The 21325-nt window shown below is 48.3% G+C and overlaps 1 protein-coding gene across 1 annotated transcript in view; it reads right to left on the bottom strand.

Moving 5' to 3' along the window:
- SLC9A8 (solute carrier family 9 member A8) overlaps positions 1-21325 on the bottom strand; it is a 1353696-nt gene that overhangs the window by 595794 nt on the left and 736577 nt on the right. Inside the window, exon 10 of the mRNA XM_069651262.1 lies at positions 7542-7680. Within this exon, the coding sequence (XP_069507363.1) occupies positions 7542-7680 (139 nt within the window). The remainder of the gene's footprint in view (positions 1-7541; positions 7681-21325) is intronic.

A 21325-nucleotide genomic window follows, 5' to 3' on the forward strand; every position in this document is an offset into this window, starting at 1 on the left:
AGATTTTCTTCCGGGTAACGCAAGTAAAGAAGCATGTCATCCGCATATAGAGATATCAGGTGCTTTCCACTAACTGTGCTTATGCCCACCTCCCCGTATTGGTAACGCAGGTATATTGCTAGCGGCTCTAAAGCTAGTATATATAGCATGGGCGACCAGGGGCACCCCTGTCTGGTCCCCCTGCTAAGTTGCCAGGTGTCTGAGATTATGGACCCCGTTTTGACTCTCGCCATCGGGGTGCTGTAAAGCAACTGGACCCACCTGAGGTATCCGGGTCCCATTCCAAATCCCTTCAGGACCGCCTTCAACCAGGGCCATCTCACCGAATCGAAAGCTTTGACTGCGTCCAATGACACTATGGCTAACTCGCCCGTATCTCCCTCAGTTTGGTCGATGATGTGGTGCAACCTCCTGTGGTTATCAGTAATGTTCCTGCCCGGAACGTATCCCGTCTGGTCAGGGTGTATCAGCTTCCCAATCACCCTCTTCAACCTGTTACCCAGCACCGCAGTAAGTATTTTACTGTCCTGGTTGAGCATGGACAGCGGCCTGTAAGACCCGCACTCCGCAGCCGGCTTACCCGGTTTCAGGAGTGGGATGATCACGGCCTCGCGGAGGGACAACGGGAGTTCCCCCTGCTCATAGGCCTCGTTGAACGCGGCAAGCAGTGGCTGGAGCAGCTCCCGCCTATATGTTTTGTAAAACTCACTAGGCAACCCGTCTGAACCGGGTGCCTTGCATGTGGGCAAGTTCTGAATCACCACCTCGTCCAAGGTAACTGGTGCGTCTAATTCTGCGCGTTCTAGATCATCCAGGGTGGGCAACTCTATGTCCTCCAATGTGTCCAGTATCTCCTGACACATATCCTCCCCTGTGTCTTCGTACAAGTATCCATAAAACTTAAAGAACTCCTTATTCACCTCATCCTGGGTGTTGCGCATGCAACCCTCCTCATCCTTAACCTCACTGATCACCGAACGGGGGGTCTCACTCTTACACAGCCAGGCCAGCAACCTGCCCGGCTTGTCACCTCCTGCATGTATCCTCTCCGTATATTTCCTATGATTGAGTCTACACAGCCTATCCCAGAGTGCACTGCAGGTCATCTGTAGCTCTTTTATCTTAGTTCTCTTGTCGTGAGCGGTGTTCTCACGACGCGTGAGATCCTCCAGCTCCCTTTCCGCTGCTCGGAGTTCCTTTTCTAAACCCCCCTGGAGCCCTTTAGCCTTGGAGATGGCTACCCCACGCACCACCACCTTGAACGCTTCCCACAGAGTGCCCACAGAACGTACACTTCCCGTGTTTATATCAAAATATTCATCGATGGCATCCCGCAGACCCTCCCGGAACCCCTCGTCCTGCAGCGCCTCAGTCCTAAGCCTCCATGTTGGGATCTGCTGTCTTGGGGGCTGGTGTCTCCACTCTATCACCAAGGGTGAGTGGTCAGATAATACTCGGGCTTTATATTCCGCCCCCACCATGTCTCCCACAATCTCGGCCGTCACAAATATGTAATCTAGCCTAGTATGCAAGTCATATGGCGCTGCGTAGTGTGAATATTGCCTATCCTCAGGGTGCAACCTTCTCCACGCATCCTCTAGGCCTAGGTCTTTCAATAATGTTCCCAGCACTCTAGCTGCCGGCGCCTTTTTTCCTGTCCTGTCCATTGACCTATCCACCCTGGGATTCAGGGTGCAATTAAAGTCTCCCCCCCACACCACCGTGCCCCCTGTCAGGGGGCCAAGTTTATTGTAGAGGGTCCTAAAGTAAGCTGCTGTGTCATTATTGGGGGCGTACACATTTACGATATGCACTTCCCTGTTTTCCAGGAGGCCCGTTACTACCACCATCCTACCCTCCGAGTCTACCGTAGAGCCAAGTACCCGGAACGGCACATGCGGTGCCACCCAGGTGATGACCCCTCTAGCATACGCCGAATACGCAGCACCCACAACAGCGCCCTTCCATTTCTTCTTAATCACCTCCAGCTTCTCCCTCATGAGGTGGGTCTCTTGCAACAGGGCTATGTCTATGCGCATTCTCTTTAGATACAGTATCACCTTATTCCGTTTCAGGTAGCTGTTGAGGCCCCGTACATTCCAGGTCAAAACTCTGAGATTACCCGACGCCATCTATTCGAACTACTCCCATCCCAACCCTCCCCTCAATGCTCCCGTTGCTTGTTTGTTTTCCGGCTCTTTTTCTACAATTTACAAACAAAACCCCCAAACACCACCGCACACAACCCAACCCCTCCCCCCACCCCACTCTCCCCATCCCACTAACTGCCCAGCTCCATCCCTGGATCTCAGGCATCCCCACGTTTGGCTCTCTCCTGGCAACCCCAGTTGAGAGCCCAGCGGGGTGTCACCTCACTAACAGTGACCTAACTAAACTTTAAATGGGGGTAAAAAGATCGGCCCCGGGAGGCTCCTACCTCGCAATCTCCGTGCACACAGCTCGTTCCCCGCCAGCCAGAGCGTACCTGCTGTCCGGCTGCATCAATGACTATAATCAAGTCCCACATACCACAGTACCATCAGTTCCTCCACTTTACTTATCATGTCCAGCCCCGTCCTCTTTCTGAACGTTTGGCTCTTGGGGGCAGCTTTGCATGTCTAGCCACCCCATGGCGTCTTCTGGAGTATCAAAGAACAGCGTCTTGCTTTTGTGAAAAACCTTTAGCTTGGCCGGGTAGAGCAGCATATATCTGTGGCCAGCTTCTCGCAACCTCCTCTTGACCGTTCCAAAGTTCATGCGGCTTCGCTGCACCTGCAGGGTGTAGTCTGGGTAAGCAGTTATACTCGCCGCCCCACGTTGTATTGTTCCCCCTTTACGGAAGTGTTCAAGGATTCTCTCGCGATCCCGGTAATTGAGAATCTTGGCGATCATTGGCCTGGGCGGGTTACCTGGCGGTGGCCTCCTTGTCAGGGCCCTGTGCGCCCTTTCCACAGCAAATCCTTGAGAGAGGGTTCCCCCGGCGATTTCCTGCAGTAGCATGTTTTCCACGTACTCCGTCGGGTTGTGACCCTCATCCCCTTCTGGCAATCCAATGATGCGAATGTTATTCCTCCGAGCGCGCCCTTCCGCCTCCTCTGCTCTGCTTTCCAAATTGCCTACTCGTTGTGTCAGGGCATGTAGCTCCCGTTTGTGTGTAGCACAATCCGCAACTGTTGGGGCCATCTCTTTCTCCAAGGTCTCCGTGCGTTCCGCCAAAGTTCTAACGTCCTGCCTAAGTAGGTTCACGTCCTCCTGTACTGCCCTAACTTGGAGCTCCATCGCCGTTTTCAGTTCCGTCACCGCCAACTGAAGCTTGGACTCCCAAGCTGCCTTCAAGTCCGCAATCGCCTCGAGGACCTCCCGGTTCGTGCTCACAGCTGCCAATTCTCCTGCTGCGGTCTTGTCTTTGCTCCTGGCGCCCTCGGGGCCAGTCTGCGTTCTGGTATATTCATCCAGCGTGGGTTGCTTAGCCTTCGCTCTCAAGGGCTTGCTGGACATCTCAATGGTCGGTGTCTTCCGTGGAGTCTAGCCCTCCTCAGTCCACACCGCAGTACACTTCTGTGGTCTACTTAGGTCGTGGCCGTCGCTGCCTTCTGTTAACCCACCTGGGGCGAGTATCCCTCAGCACCCACAATGCCGGTCTTCTTTTCTGGTGGGAGCCGGCGTTGCACCGACTGGTCAGCAGGACCTATCCCTCCTGGTGGTGCTATATAGCAGTCTGCACCTCCAAGCCTTTAGTGCACTACTCATCCGCGATCACACAAATGGGTTGTTTAACCCTAGGAGCTGTGCTGGCTCCTGCTGCGCTTAAACCAGTCCGTGCCGCCTGTAGGAATACAGTTAATTGGTGCCTGCAGGCGCCCGGGCGCCACATTCACTGAGCAGCTTTTCCGCTGTACGCAACAATGTGCCAGCCTGTCCTCTTCAACTTCGTTCATCAGCTGTTTATGTCAGCAGCTGGAGCGTCCCACGCAGACCGCACCGAGTGCACCAGTGCCCTGCGGGGCGCCGCGCAACACGAGCTCCTCTTCCGATGCACTCGCACTCACACTCCCCAAGCGTATTGTCCGTGGTGTCGAGCGAACGCTCTCACAGTGATGCGGCGCGCCCCGCGGCGGGTGCGCAGCTTAATGAGCAGCCGCCTCCGCACGCTCCGGTCCGCTTTGTCAGCTCCGGAGCCCGCTGCTCAGATCTGAATGAGAGCCTCCATTCCGCTAGGCGTCGGTCCTTTGTTAGCCGCCATTTTGGGTCCCGATGGAAATGCAGCCCCAATCCGGAAAGCAAATTATTCCCTCTTAGAGCGCTCCGATTCCTTTGTAATTTTCAACAAGTACAGGGCTCGCATTCCGACATCCTCGCCTCCATTCGTGAATGCAGTGGGTTGTTTTTCTGCGTGCAATCGCCGGATCTATGTCCACGCCCTCCAAGTTTGTAGTATTTACTTAGTTCGCCCGTGCTGCCTTTTTGTTGAGGGGCCCCCTCCGCAGGTGCGCATACGTCCCAGCTCTCTGCGTGCAGTGGATTGCATGCTCCGTGATCTCCTGCTAAGTACCGCTAAGGTGCTGGGGCGAGCACGGGTGTTGTGGGTGTCTCTATTGTTGCACCAGCGGCCGAACGCAACAATGTGTCCTCTCTGCCTTCTTTAGTTTCAGCCGGCTACAGCCGTGTGATCGAGATGTCTCCTAGCCCTCTGCGTCTTCAGAAGTCATTCCGCTTCTGTTGCGTGCAACAGTATCTCCTCGGTGTCAGGGCTAAGGGATTTCGCCTCGTGTCACTCTCTCCACCTCCTGCACCCAGCTCACATCAGTATGCAAGGATTTTGCCGTGCTGGCTTATGGTGCGAACAACAGTGCGAGAACGCCACAGTCTGCCTTTCCATTCCAGTCACGCTTCGGGTTTCATGCACTCAGGGTGTTACACCGAATATTCCTCACCGAATCCTTTGTTCTGTGCCGCCATTTTGGATCGCCGTTCGCCTCGGGGCACTGTAACGTTTGCAATACTCACAACACAGCGTCCATGTGTTCTATGGGCATGTAACTTCGTCCTGGGGCGCGCCAGTTCTTCATAAAATACTTCCTGTTCTTACAGCTGTTATGGGCTCTTGCCAGTGCACACATTATACGGATCAATTTCGGATCGAAGGAGCTCCTCCGGGAAACGCGTCTCCTCACATGGCCAGTTAGCCACGCCCCCAATCACTGACCTTAATGGTGGGTCTAACATATGACAAGAAAGAGAAGCCAAACTGCTCCTAAAGGTAAGTAACGTGAACAGAGCAACAAGGCTCAACTTTCCGGTAAAGTTACAGGCTGACACAAAGGTACAATTTGTCCACACACTTATGTGCAGAAAATACACCACAATGAAATATTGAAAAAGCTATACTTTAATTATCAGATCAAATAAGTACTTTGCCCATATTACAGGGTACACTATAAAAAAAAAAAAACCTTTGAGACTCTCCTCGCCCTAATGCCTTTATGAGGGCCCACTATCTCAGAAAAGCACCAAACATAAAATTACAGGCTGTGTGATCCCCTCGTCCTTCCCCCTTAACTCACCCCTATTGTTTGGTAGGTTCTAGACCATTAATTCAGGCCCCTAGGACATATCATATTTGTATTATTTAAATGCTAATTAATATCAGGCAAGAGGGTGAAAACAGTTTCTACTTATAGCAGAATTCTTACAGAAAAATCAAGTATCATGTTAGTAACAATAACAAGTGCAACTGACTCCCAGGGAAAATAGTCACAGTTATCAAAACTACTCACAAAGAGCAATCATTCACATTTACAGAAAAGAAGAAATAGCTGGACCTAAAAATACATTAAACATATATGATAAGTACTAAAACTCTCGTTCTTGGCTTAGAACATCCAGAAACCCTGGTGTGCACAGGAAAAATGTCCTGGGGCAGGGAAGCACCCTCACAGCCACTTTAGGAGAGTCCAGGGCAGGTAGAAAGTTCCATGGAACTTAATGGTACTAAATCAACAAGTCATCTGTTTATATGGAGGCAAGTTCTTTTTACCCTACAGATTTGGATTCCACTGAAAACAACCTCAGACTGGACCAGAGGACACTCTGGTCAATAGAACCCCAATGTAAATCAATGGGAAATAGAACTGCAATGTAAATCAATGGGAAATTAGGCTGAAACTTGCCTCCACAGAATCTCAGCCCCAGAACAGAGGAACCCTTGAGGGTGGATATCTTGAATAATCGCCCACCCCAGGGCCCAGAGGTAAGTACTCACAGTGGACGTTTTTGTGAAAACTGCTGCAGCATAGCCAAACAACATGGGTAACCACAGGCTTCATTCCTAGCTGCAGTGTACAGGATCCAGTGCCAAGGGACTTGATCTCTAGACCAACGATGGCCCCATGACCAAGGAAAAGAACAAACAGCCCTCCAACGATGACAACCATCTAGGTAGGGTGAAGAATCCAGCAAGGAAGACTCTGGTAAAATGGAGAAACACATGAAGGCGGGTCCTGACAGCTTGGTGGACAACAAAGGGTGGCATCCCTGCAGACAATATCAGAAAGGGGAGAACATGGGGATAGCCTAGGAAGTTACAAGGAGCAAATAATGTGAGCTATGGGTGTCCCAACCCATTTCTGGGTGGCAGTAGCTTTACAAGGCAGCAGACGCTGGCGGTAAACTGGAGGGAAATAGCATTAAACAGAACATGGAAGGGTCGACCCAGTGAAAGCGGTGAGGCCGCTGGAGAATTCGGGAAGCCAGAATGTGCCTCTAGGAGCAGAAACCCCAAACCTTGGCTGTTTCAAGAACTAAAAAACATATCTTGAATGATTAAAAGCATCACTTGACACTCTCAAGAATCAGGACTACTTCTTTGAAGAACTGTTTTATGAAACTACAGGAAATGTATGTCTTGAAAGCAGAAGCTATGCGCGAAGTGATAGTGGATACTACATGCAAGTATGAAAAGGTCCATCGCCATTTGCACAGCCACATAACATCTGAAATTGCATGTGCCTTAATTATAAGGCACACAACGTAAGATATGGTAGGAGTTCCCTATCAAGCGCAGAAAAAGGGATTTGTCTGCTCACTGTGTAAAGAAGGGTCAAACTGCAAGTTTACTTCTACTACCTCAAGAAGAACTGAGGTAACAAAGCACAAACGGCTTGTAGATAGGCTGGGAGTTAAGCGTATGATTCTTAGGTAGTACAGACATATACAAATGTAGATGCAATAATTAATAAACCTAGGTTGCATGTTGACAGCAAATATGAAGAGGTAGAAGTATTTAATTTCATATCATCAAGATACCAATTGCTTATATTCTTGCATCATAAATAAGAACTCAGTGATGTTCATGCTAGATAACATTTCCTCTTTATGCTCTGCCAAAAAATAGATATGGCAGGAAAAGCTTGCTCCCATAGGATCAGCAGGAGGGTGTCTGCTTAGTCTATACAGCATAAAATTATGAGTCAAACAAATCTTCAAATCACAATTACAACAGCAATGCATACATGTGAAAAATCAAAGTACTAAAAGGATATCAATGCCGAAATAAGTCCAGTAAGCGTCCCTAAGGCTGCAGAGCCGAAGAACATCTTGAGAAAGTACCCTAGAGCTTGAAGAAATGTTTGCCATCCACTTACATCAGACATATTTTCTCTGGTCAAGCCTTCGGCAGTACTGAAAATGAAAGAATGTAGTTAAAAGTGGTAAAAATGTCACCTCAAAATGCATGAAAAGAATTGCATATAACTGTAGCTGTCTTTTACATTTTCTGTGCTGTTCCTGTGATTTCAAAACAATCTTCAGTAAAAGTACAGTACTATCCCTTTTGGCAGTATAATTCTGTTGCAATCTTAAATCTACTCTGATCGCACAGTGATCTCACTAAGTTCCGCATGGAGGACATAACACACTATTTTTGTGGCGGGCCTCACCCTTATTTTCCAAATATAAAGCAACAGTACTTTCAAGATTTAAACAATAACATCCACCACTTCACTCCTCTAACAACCTCTTTCCCTCCCTCTCTGCCCCAACCCCAGTGGTATGCAAGAAAAGAACACAAAGAAAAATGACTATCAAAGGCTTACTACCTCACAATATTTGGCTCTCTATCCAAAACGTACTTGGTGCTAATAGTCTTTTGTGCATGAAAGGTTGCAGAAATCCCATTTTCATGTGTTCCAAACATTAGGCCCTGTTTGTATATATGCATTTCCCATCTGTAACTGCAGCTGTCAACTTTTCCATCGCTAAGCTATGCCATATTTTGGTGTACCATGAATTTAGGAATGGTGCAGAATTTTGGTTCCATATCAGCACAATTACCAATTTCGCTACTATCACCAGCTGATTGGCTAGTGTGGGTCATGGGGTTTAACTTTAAGCGGGAACAGGGACCATCCCAACCTGGGGTTGGAGGTCTACTAGGGTGAATGCCAGTGCCTATCCTACCACAGAGGTAGGGCCTGAACGCCCACTGAAAGTGCTTGGAATGTGTTAGTTGGTACCACTCTTGGACATCAATGCTTGCATCCTCCATTCTGGCCAGAGTTCTTGGTATTTTTTTCAGAACTACATGGACTAGAATGCATTGCCAGACCAAATGAGTATGGCAGACAGCAGTAGCAAACCACCAAATTCCCGGGGGAATACAACAACCGGTGCCGGTCAAGGGAAAGAGGCAGCATTCATCACAACTTGGAAACAGCAGAACACAGACCCAACATCGCACGCCAGAACAACAAACTTGCGAGCGGGTAAATGACTGCATAGACCCCGCCGAAAATGCAAGAATGTGTGGGGATTGTGAAAAAAGAGCCCTCCCTGGGGTTTCTCTAGAAAAACCGAAATGGCAGCAAGGTACCCCTTCACAGCTTCACAGTGCCAAACTACAAGCTCGTCCAGACCAAAGAAAGCAGAAAATCCAGAAAAGAGGCAGTGGAACGGGTAAAAGGGTCCAGATCCCTCTCCTGGCACCAAGCTGAAAACGTATGCAACCTACAGGCATAAATGAGATTGGTGGGGGGGTATCCTAGTATAAAGAGGTATGTTCAAGACATCCTCCGATAAATCACACTCCGTATACCTCAACCTTTCAGCAGCTAGCATAAAGGTTTAAGCTGCTGAGCTTTAGATGTAGGATTTGTTCCTCCGAATGGGAGTGTAGGTTTGTGCTCTGTGGTAGGTTCCGGGGAGGAAAGATGACCATGTCCAGCAATTCAGGGTACCATGTTCTCAGGCACCATCTGGAGAGATCAAGATCATTGTTGACCTAAACAGGTAGAGCCTTCAATTCAGCGGTATAACACGGACCATCCAAAACACAGAGAGCAGATTGAAGTCCCACTCATCTGTCAAAAGTGTCCCCCAGAGCTCCCTGTTGAGGCAATTCCCTGGAGCAGAACCATCTGCACTTCCTGTTCCCACTGGGAGTGCAGTAGTGAACTTGAGGGGTCAACTTCCTGAGAGACCTTCTTATGGGCGACCGAAGACTTCCTGCCCTGGTAATTCACTAACACGTTCGGGAAAGATGAGCTGCCATTAGAGACACACTGTTCTCCAGAGCCCAGAACTGCAATCACGCTGCTTCTCTGCACAAGGAACGTGAGTCACCCCGTTTGTTGAGGAAGTGCATGGCTACTGTGTTGACCATAAGAACCAACACAGATTTACAGCATACAGAAGGGAGGAAAGTGACCAGCCTGATCGCTCGCAGCTTCAGCAAATTGATGTGCTTCTGGCAAGCCAAAGCAGACCAAAGGTAGCTCACCGGCAGATCTTGGAGGTGAGCTCCCCAGCCATTCAGGGACCTGTCTGTGACTAGAATCGGTTGGGGCTAGGGTTGTCAAAACAATGCACCTATCAGTAGGTTGTCTCCTTGGGAATACCATTCCAGGTATCTGGACACCTTTTCCGAGACCTGACGAAGGTCTTTGGTACATCCCTGAAACTGAGACCACTGGGAACTGAGAAACCACTGGAGCACCTAATGCGTAGCTTAGTCTATGGCACTACAAGGATGCAGGAGGCCATAGGACCTAAAAAGCGCTCAAAAGCTGAGGCAGGACCTTTTTCTGTGGTTGGAAGATACGCACCACCTTAACAATGTTTGCTACTTGGTCCTAATATGAACAGGCATGAGTTCAAGACCGCCCAGATGAACAGGAGGCTCTGGGACAGCATAAGCCTGTCCCCTGAGCAGCTGCAGGAGCAGCTACAACTTGCAAGGATCACCAGCGACAGGAGCAGCTAGACCGCCTGGGGCATATCCAAAGCAGAGCCGACCTGAACAGCAACTCGACTGCCCACATCAATCTCTTCGGAGGTGACAGACATCCAGTATTCATAGGGAGCCTACCCCCGAAGTACCCAGCGAAACTGCTGCTTAATTTAGCTGACCGCACTCGCACTGCGTGGACTCTCCCTCCTGTATCCAGCAGCGTGTGCAAGGTTTCCCTAAGATGGCCGCCGCCACTGTGAGCATATTTTTGTTATGCTCGGTTGCCTAGCAACCGTCAATGACAACGTCCTATTGGCCTGTTGTACCGCCTTAGGCGGAAGCTGGTCCAACACCTAAGGCCCCATCCGAAGGCCAGAGCCTGTCTGTGCCTGTCCGTGTCGCTGGGTCTCCGGGGCACGTTATACTGCACTTGCAGTCTCCACATCCAGCATAACCGAGAGGACTTTGCCTTAGACTTTGACAGCAAGATGAAAATGTACAATTCCAAAACCAACATCAGCTCATGGCGGTAACAACAGTTTTCATCCAAAGTATTAATCACCTCACCACTGCATGACAATATGTAAAGAATCATTGTTGTAGACTTGGCAGTATGCGCAATTGAAAATAGCTGATGTATGCTTGATAGTTGAAACTGCTTCCTGAACGTAACTACACACGTTGACTTTGCTTAAACCGTAGCCGGACCCAGAGCATGTTACATGCTATTGTTAGCTTGTCAATTAAAGCTACATTACCAGACTTTGTCACATGCTATGACTGAAATTTCCACATGTTAACAAGTAAAACCTCATTGTCTGCTTGTATGCCCGTTACCCATTGAAACTCCAGGACATACGCCGGTTAGGTAAAAGTGTATTCCTTCCTGTTTTGACACGTTGACCTCGTATATCTTGTAGCCTTATCTAGCGCGTGCTATACTCTGTTGCATGCTTCTCAACTCTAACTACAGTACTCCATATTACCACACGCTAACAAGTAAAACCTCATTGTTTGATTGTATGTGCGTTAGCCATTGAAAACTGCTGATGTATACCTGCTAGCTCAAAGTGCATTCCTGCCCTTCTAGACACATAGTCATTATATACTCTGTAACCCCACTCAGCTAGTGATGCAATAGGCGTGGACATAGATCTGCCACCCTCATACCGGCTCTGCACTTGACTGGTCCAATTCCCCAGGCTCTGAGACCTTATTCTCTTACTAGCAGCCTTATCCTAAGTACTATGCTAATAGCAAACTTGCACCTTATATTTATGGAGAACCTGCATCATCTACACCATGGTGACACTACTACCCTTCCTCCATGCTTCCTCCATGCTACTACGTCCAACAAACATCTACCCTCCTTCCCTGGACAAGTACAGATTTCTAATACCTCAGCCCCTGAGAGCTACCTTTTCTCCTCTACTCCAATTCAGTACACTTCCTCAAAACCCACTAGGGACCTGCCATGTTCTACCACCCGCAGGAACGAAAGACTTGGTTCTCGCACCACCACTATGAGCCCTACTCGCAACAAGCTCCCTTTGCCTAATTCCATACCAACCAACATTAATCGTCCCCACATGAACTCCCCTAAGCAAACACACACACCTTTGCTTTTGCCAGCCCCATCTCCCCCACCTGCTAAAGCTCCACCTATCAAAGAGGCCCTCATCAACGCTAGGTCCCTAATTGCACATGCCTTAGATATAGCAGACCTTATCGCCCCCAACAAACTAGACTTCCTAGCAGTAACAGAAACGTGGCTACACCCTGCAGTAGGACCTTCCCTCATGTTAGCTGTACCGGAACACTTCTCTATCATTCTTCTCTATCATTAGAGCCAATGTCACACACTCACCTTCACCCCTCAGTGTTCCTCGTGTTCCCCCTGCCCGTTATCACACCTCCACCCCATCCCGTCCTCTTGCCCGGTTCCGGGACTCACTTGTGCTTTCCCTGAGTTCCCATGTGCCAACCCGCATGGTTCGACATGCTGCCTACTCGCGCAGACGCCCGTTCCATTGGCGTGTTCCTTGGTGATTGCGAGACCAGCTTCTTCTGCGTCACATGACCAGCATATCCCGCTCACGTGTTTCTAAGTTACGCTCACGTGATGCGATTACGACTCATGTGACCTGAAGGTAATAGGCAGCGACGGTATTTAAACAGCCGCATCGCAACACTTTGGTGCTTCAGAGCTGTTTATTTGGACACCTGTTTGGCGCTACACTTATTCCTTCGGATTACTTGGACACGGACCTCGGATTACTCTACGGACTGCTATTGGATTTCCCCTGGCTTCTGGTTCTTGCTTCATTGGATTCCTTGTTACGATTCACGGACTGCCTTCTGGACATTCTACTTCCTTAATCCTTTGGAACTACGTTCTGCTCAGCTTCTTTGTCCGAATTCTGACAACAGGTGGGCCCGGCGCATGCAGCTCAGTGACACCTACTGCCCTGCAAAACGAAACAGCCTTGCTGGGTCCCGGAACCTCCTCTATAGGTGTAGCAGATACTCCACGGCCACTTATTGGTAAGACCGTCCCACTTCCTTTTTGTCTGATTTGTTATTGCTGTCTTAGGCTTGTTACTTAACCGGTGCCTTCTTTACAGTGGTTCGGGGTTCCCAGAGGTCCACGGTTCCGGAAGATCATCTCCCACCTGTGGCCTCAAAGGTTGTACAGAGAGTGATTTAGATTCTCTCTGTGCGGCACTTATGGACAGAGGACTCTTCTGCCTACACGACAGTCAAGACACAACAGCCGACAACCACTAGCAGAGGGGGTGGAGTCGCTATCATCGCCAAAAACACTCTAGGCGTCAGAGAATGTTATAGTCTCCCAATCCTCACCGGAGAACTCCTCTCAGTTAAACTCCCCCTCTCATCTGCTCACACACTCCTCCTTTGAGGAAGACATCACCCACCTACTCTCCCAGAACACCAAACCCAGCTCCCAAATCATTCTTCTGGGTGACCTAAATCTAGGCCTGCATGATAGTCAAGACACAAATGCCATAGCCTTAGAAAATTCCATCACAGAGTTGAGATTCTCACTGCGTATCTCAGATCCAACTCACTGCAAAGAAAGAACTTTAGATTGGGTAGCAGATCTGAATTGCAATACAAACATTCTCTCAAACTCTCTGTGTGCTTGGTCAGACCATAATGTCATCTCCTTCGAGATACAAGACACCAGACAACCATCTCCCAAAGACCAAGGAGCCCCCCAGCCTTAACCAGAAACAACTGGCTGATCACCCTAGAGAGCCTACTTCCATTAATCCATCCTATCACCAAGCCACAGAAGAACTGAGTTGGATCTTTCCAAACTCGTGGACCTGTATAATCAAAACCTCCTTAATGCCCTCAACCATATAGCCCCACTTAAACTGAGGAAAGCTAAACCAGTTGCACATCTAAACCAATGGTTTACACCCGAGCTGAAGGCACTACGCAATATCAAAAGAGGTTCCCGAAACTATGTGGAAAAAAAACCATCACCTCAAATTAAGGAAAACTTCACCACTGCCGCCAATATCTATAAAGCCGCTATTCTGAAAACTAAAAGCAAGACGTACAACAGAATAGGTAACGCCTGTTAGGGAGAATTCTCTGTTAAGGCTAATTTGCCAAACCTAGTGAGTCCCCCAGCAGCTTTGCTGGATTTTTGGGGTTTATTTTTTTCTCCTGCTAAGAGTGAGACTCTTTTTCTCCCACTCTTAGGCATGATTTGAGAATGTCCTTTGACTGTGAATGGGTTTTATGGGCTATGGGGTCTTTTACTCCATAGGGCTTCATGTGTTATTGGTATGTGTGTTACACAGCACCCTCAGTGCAGTAACACCGGGGTGTCATAGTGACCCCCAAACATAGACTCCATACCCTGGGACTGACTACTGTCTCCCAGGGCATGTAAAGTCACCATTGGCTTTACTAGTCTCAAATTGTGAACAGAACCAGTACAAACCATCATGCCCCTGGGTCTGTTTTCCAAGGGGGCACTGTCCAGTCCCCCCTTGTCGAGTTTCTGGCTGGTGGCAGTGGATACCACGCAAAATATTCCACCAGAATATTTCTTATGGGATTTTCCCATTGATTTTAAACGCACCACTTTTTGGTGCAATATTAAAGATACCGCCGGGTTATTTATTTAATATTTATTCCCCGGTTGGGTCTTTTTGCCAGGACTCGGTTTTAAAATGGCGTTTGTGTTCGCCTCTGAAACTCTAACCCAAGTCAAGCCCTTTGTTCCACTTTTTGGCGGGCTTCTCCTCATAAGCCCTCCAAATGGTGCCACTCTGTCTGGGGTCTACAGGATATGTGGGAGGGGGATTAGGCACCCTGGACTGAGTTGCCTTGGCAACTCAAGTTGCACTCTTGTGTGATTGGCCCAGTGGTGAGCCGCCCGGCTCACCACTTAGCATGTTTGAGTGACAGCTAGGCTGTTGAATGGGGGTTTTTCTGCATAAAAGCAGGGCTTTGGGGACTAGAACTTCAGAAGTCGCCACAGGACCTAAAGAATCCGAAGAGGGGAGAAGCTGAGCCATCTACAACGACAACACCATCAGTGGAGCCCTGCTGTACGAACTCACCACATCCCCGACGACAGAGGAGATCTTCTTCCAGGAGTGTCTTCTTCCCTTTGAGCTGGTGGGACCAACCAGTTCGCCTTTTTCGCCTTCCTGGACGTCTCGTGGCCGAATCGCCCATGCCAAGCCGCCCGGCAGCCGGATAGCCATGCTTCACCACTACCGCGAATAAAAGCTTCATACCTTTTAATCGGGAACCTAAAGGCTGGTTTCTTCCCTGGCAGTGCAACGACCTCCAGCTTTCTTCCTCGTCGAGATTATCTCTTCCTCTGGTCGAAGTCCCGACTTGCACCCGCTGCCAGGAACAACTGCCACCGCTGGAGCTTTCTCACCATTTCGGGTACTGTGTCCCGCCTGGTCTCCCTTGCAACAGATTGTCCAAGGTGCCCCGTAAATCCTTGACTTTCTAACTGGGTTGACCTCAGACCTGCTAACTTTGCCTTTCTGAACTGATCCAACCTCTTTTTAACTCTTCTGCAAAGACTTTGAGTGCATTTCCACTGTGTGATCTTGGGCACATTCCGCCTTGCTCTCTCCAAGAGTGGGCCTGGCCTATGAACTTTTGGCTCTACAGTAGACCCTGCCTTTCTTGACTTGCTGTGGTTTCTTAAAAGTATTGGTACTGTGTTATTTTCCTACTCTGCCTTTTCTCTCCCTTTTTAAACAAATTATTGGAGTGCCATCTACGGTTACGCGCTCACCTCTGTTTTGCTAAATAAGTGGCGTCTTAACCTAGACTTGTTGAATAATTAACTAGGGAGGTGTATATACTTATAGTGACTGTGTTTGAACTTGCTTGATATAGTAGTGCCAGTGTATTTTCATAAGTGTGTTTTTAAATAAATAATTATATACTTTTATACCAAAGCTCTGGTCAGTGTTTACTTGTTCTACTGTATTTTTAGCCCTATTGTGTATACTCTATATACTGCCTAACTCTTCTTTAGAGAAGTCTGACTGCTCAGCCACAGCTACCAGGTAAATCTGGGGGTGCAGACTGCTACCAATTGGGTTTACTGCTTACACCTGTGGTCGTAAACTTTTTGCAGTGGTCCCTCAGGGAACTGCACAAGTTTCTGCCTAACAACGCCAGATCTAGAACCAAGGAGCATTTTACTATCCTTAAAGAGCTGGAGTCTCCTATCTCCCCGCCAGACTGGTGCATTAAAGACGCTCTATGGTGCTCCAACATCCAAACTGCCCTATTGGAGAAAATCACAACATTGCAAGATAAAATTGAAGCAAAAAGATCCTGCCTTGCTACTGCTACCAAATCCAACGACCCAGATGCTTCACCGGCAAAACACAGTACCCACAAACATATGCCCGCTAAACTAGACAATCTCTTTGAATTTACCCCAGTCATGCCTAAAGAGGTAGAATCTATCATCGTGAGCCTTAAGTCTTCCAGATGGCAAGGGGATATCTGCTCTGCCAAAATATAAAGGAGGGAGCTAAAGAAATTGCCCCATTTATAAAATACCTAATTTGCCTCCTGCACTGTTCCTAAAAACCTCAAAGATGCCTGGGTCATGCCCCTTATCAAAAAGCCTAATCTCGACCTCAGCATCCCCACAAACTACAGATCGATCACAACGGTGCCCTTTCTCCTGAACATTTTAGACAAGGCTGCAAACATCCAGATACAAAACCACCTTGAATCTAATAACCTTCTTGGCCTCAGACAATCTGGGTTCAGATCTAAACACCGGACTGAGACAGCCCTCCGGATTTAAAAATCCATATGGATGAGGCGAGGGACAACGGAAAGCCAGCCCTACTCCTATTACTTGACCTGTCGGCAGTGTTCGACTTAGTCGATCAAAATATATTAACCACTCATCTCACCACAGCAGCCTCCTTCTCCACCAAAGCGGCAGCTTGGGTCAATTCCTTTCTCTCTGACAGATCCATGAGAGTGTTCTCTTCAGTTGCATCTGCAGAACCATCTCCAATCACCTGTGGAGTACCACAGGGCTCGTGCGTCTCCCAAACCCTTAATAATATTTTCACAAAGCTTTTGTTTGATCATCTTGACAACCTTGGGGTATCCTACACCAACTACGCGGATGATACGCAAATACTCATCACACTCTCTGGCATCTACCACACAGATTCAAGTCTCCCAAATGAAATTTACTGCAAAATCCAAGCATGGATGACCAAGCATGGTCTTTGTTTAAATGATGACAAGACCTAGCTTCTGCTCATCAGAACTAAACAGAAACTTAACAGACTAGGTCTGCAATACTCCTCCTTCAATATTGATGGGAACAACATTAAAGTAGACAAGGATGCCAAAACTTTAGGATTTCATCTGGACTCTTCCCTCTTGGTCCACAGACAAGTAACTGCTACAGCATCATCAACTGCCTACACTTCTAAACTAATAAATGTGCATAGACCGTTCCTGTCCACCTATGGTTGCACCACCCTGGCAAGAGCCCTCATACTCTCCGAATTGGACTACTGCAGCACTCTATACTTAGGCACTAGTCAGAGAACCCTACACAAGCTACACGTAATGCAAAACAATGCCCTCAGAGCAGCCCTAAACATTCCCCGGTCCAATCACATCTCACAAACCCGATGGAATACCTACTGGCTTCCTATACAAGACAGGATCACTTTTAGAACTCTGATTATCACCCACAAGTGCCTGAATAACTCTACCCCCAAGTACCTGGTCGACAAATTCGCCAGAAGGGAATCAACTAGACCCACCAGAACCAACTATGTCCACTGCCTGAATATACCCATATTCAAGCTGTCTAAAGCTGGAGGAACTAGTGTCCCAGTCTTGGAAGCAAGACATGGAATGCTCTGCCCCCTGTCCTAAGGGCAATACCTTCATTCCCATCCTTCCGAAACAAGGTAAAAGCATGGCTCTTTTCCCAGTCTAATTAACGCCATACACCTCCTGCCAGACGACCACCTAAACCATTCGACCAGTATGCTCACAGTCTAGACCTGTTTCTTCAGGTTACCATCCTGAAGATACCATCTCTGAGCTCTAAGAGAAGACCTGAACCCTGCACTTCCCTACTTTCTAACCATATGTCTTCTATATACTTGAGACGTGTCCTACGACAGGTCTCACCGATAGACGTCGATGACCTTTGCCTGGCACTACATTCGACTGCCACTTTCTCTCTACACCAGCCTTGTAACTAACCCATTAGCCAGTACATTACCTGCACTGGTCTAGACCACCACATACATAATTCCTAGCTATACTGTCGCATGCCTCTTGTAATTTTGTGACTTGATATGTAACACAAGTCTATCACCCTGCTTATCTCTGCACTTTCTCTGCCACTCTTGTCTTCACCTGTCCGTGTAACTCTTTCTACCAATCCGCTTGTAAAAATTGTTGTACATTCATGTAAAAGTAAAAAGCACCCAGATACCTCCGGGTTCGGCGTGCTATACAAGCAAATAAACTAAATTAAACTAAAATAAAAGCAGAGACTTCCTGCAGTTCAGGGCGAAAATCAAGCTGTGCAATAGGCTGCACCTGCGGTACAAGCATGCAGACGTCTGGTCTGGGGAGAGAGCAGAGACGAGGCAGTCGTCCAGATAGGGAAAAACGGTATCCAGTTAATATGTCGAAAACATTTTTTCCACATAGCAATATGTCGAAACAAAAGTGGCAACAAAAATGTTCTCTCATTTATTATTGTTTATTTTATAGGGTTTAGTTTTGTTTAGTTAGCAAAGAAAAGATGTTTTAAATAAAAAAAACAGGGGGTTAGGGGGGAAAAAGGCATTCAAAAAAGAAAATTTCGGCACTTTTGCTTCGACATATTGGTATAGTGACTGTCAAAAAAGTCAGTATAAACCGGGAAAAACTTGGAAGCCCTCCCTTCCGAGGCAAGCCTCTACTACTGCCAGCAGCTTGGTGAAGACACTGGGTGCTGAAGAAAGGCAGAATGGCAGGACCTTGGATTTGAAATGGCAATTTCCCACCTTGAATCTCGGGTAGTTCCTGTGCTTCCTGTAGATGAGCACATGTAAATATATATATATATATATATTTATTTTTTATTAGCATATGGTTTATTACAAACCTTTGCCATCATACATACTTTAAAAAAAAAAGACAAAAAAGTGCTTTACAATTCAACTTGTACAGGCATGTTGCGGTAGAGCAGAGTCACTACAGTTCAGCTCTAGTTCAATTATAAGAGCTCTTGCAATACATGCCTGTTATCTTTGTGACTTTATCAACACTTTACTTAGAAATCAGAGTGTCCCATGTGTCTGTGTGAAATATCACTTTCCTCATTTTCCCCAAAGCCAGAATTTATGTGCAATTTTTAGGCTCTCCCAGCTTGTGCCACCACACATCAGCTTCCCTTACGCGGTGGTCGATCAAGAAGTGTCCAAGATACTTTATTCTCAGAGGCACAAATTGCTTGCACATTAGTACCACATGTTTTTTTTTTTTTAACAACTTTTTTTCGGTTACAGCATATAAAGACAGTTAGGCACACAAGACATACCTGCCTCTTGTATGACATAGATAGGAAACATTTAAGTATTTCCCCCCTGCCCCATCCCCATTGTGATCGCCCCCATAAACTCATTGTTCGAGGATCATTGATGTCAGTGGGCGGGGCGAGGGCCCCTAAGGTCTCAGAAATGTTGTCACCAACTGTGGCTGGAAACTTAGCGCTGGGAATCGGCTATTGTATTCCAGCACCGGGGCCCAACAGTCAGTGAAGCGATGTAGAGCTCCTTCCTTTGCCGCAGTGACTTTCTCAGCCACCAGGATTTCCAAAACTTTTATCCACCAGAGGGGTATCAAAGGGCCCTCCTGTGCTTTCTATTTGCAGGCCAGCATTATTTTAGCCGCCAGTAGCAGTTGTGTGAGCCGTTTGGCGGTGCGCCCTGTTTTGGGGTAGCACTCTGGACTCGCTACTCCCAGAAGGATCACCTCTGGGTCCATGGGCAACTTGCGCTGGGTTATGTCCTCAATAACGTGTGAGATCTCTACACAGAAGGCCTGCACCGTCAGGCATTCCCACCACATATGGAAGAAGGTCCCATGTGCGCCACAGCGCCTACAACAACTCGGGTCTACGGACCTGTGGCAGTGGTGCAGGCGTTCCGGGGAGTAATACCAATGGTGGAGGAGCTTCAATACGCATTCCTTATTTGTAATGCATCTGGAGGCTGAGCTGACCCCTCTCCACCCATGTTTGGTCCTCGATGGGGTGCCCTAGGTCCGCCTCCCGCCTGGCCATGTACAAAGGTCTGGTCGTCAGCATGTCCTCCTGTAGGTGTCAGTACAACCTGGTGATCTGCCCCCAGTGTAAACCCTCCTGGAGCGCATGCTCGAGAGGATGTAGGTCCCTTGTGGCCCCCTGTCGGATCGCCAGCTGTCAGGTCCAGTGCCTAATCTGGGCATATGTGAATCTCTCCTTCTCTGCCAAATGAAAGCAGCTCTTGCATTCCTCGAAGCAGAGTGGGGTGCCATCATCGTAGAGCTGTGAGAGGGTCCGAAGGCCTCCTTTGGACCATCCGCTAAAGTTTGCTGTATACATTCTGGGGAAAAAATCTGGATTCGGGAGGACTGGGGAGAGCGGGCCTGGGCCCTTAGAAAGCTTCTTCCTGCGCCAGGCCCATGACCATGCGTCCAGGGTTGCTTTGGTAGATGATAGAATCGTTGGCCAAAGACTGAGTGATGCCTGCGATGTGGAACACGGAGTTCAGCTGAAGCAGGCTTTTAGCTTGTTCAATGCGTGTCCATTTCGGGGGGGTTGTCTGTTCCGCCCAAGTCAAGGTGCTTGAGAGCTGAGCCGCTATACAATAGTTCATGAGGTTGGGAAGACCCATGCCTCCCCATTTGGCTGCTCCAGTCATGACCTTCAACAGGATTCTGGCCCTACGCCCCTTCCAAGCCAATTTTGAGAGTTTCTTTTGTAGCTGCGCCAGGGGTTGTTTCGGGAGGGGAACCGGCAGGGGAGAGCACAAATATAGAAGTCTAGGGAGGAGGTTCACCTTGCATGCCGTGACCCTGCCCAGCAGAGAGATTCCTGTCCATCCCAGCGCTTCAAGTCGGCTTCCAGCTCCTTAAATAGGCGGGGGGAAGTTTGCTGCATACAACTGTTTTGGGTCGGCTGTGATGCGTATCTCCAGGTAAGGTGATGTGGCGTTCCAAGATAGCGGGCAGTGAGTCTGGAGGTTTGCCATGTGGGCCACATCCAAGTTTATCCCCAGTTCCTCCAATTTAGAGTAGTCTACCTTGAATCCAGCCACTTGTTCAAAGGCTTTCAGTTCGTCCAGGGCGACGGGGAGAGAAGACTGACAGTCGGTGATGGAGATACTTACATCATCGGCATACAGGGAGATCTTAAATTGCTCGCTGTTTATGTCCATCCCAGCTATCTTGTTATTCAATCGAATCCTGTGGGCAAACGGTTCCATCACAAGGGTGAAAATTAGCAGGGAGAGTAGACAGCCCTGTCTTGTCCCGCATGAGAGCGAGATCGGG

The sequence above is a fragment of the Ambystoma mexicanum genome, chromosome 3p (assembly GCF_040938575.1).
Source record: "Ambystoma mexicanum isolate Mex_15411 chromosome 3p, UKY_AmexF1_1, whole genome shotgun sequence".
Lineage (NCBI taxonomy): Eukaryota > Metazoa > Chordata > Amphibia > Caudata > Ambystomatidae > Ambystoma > Ambystoma mexicanum.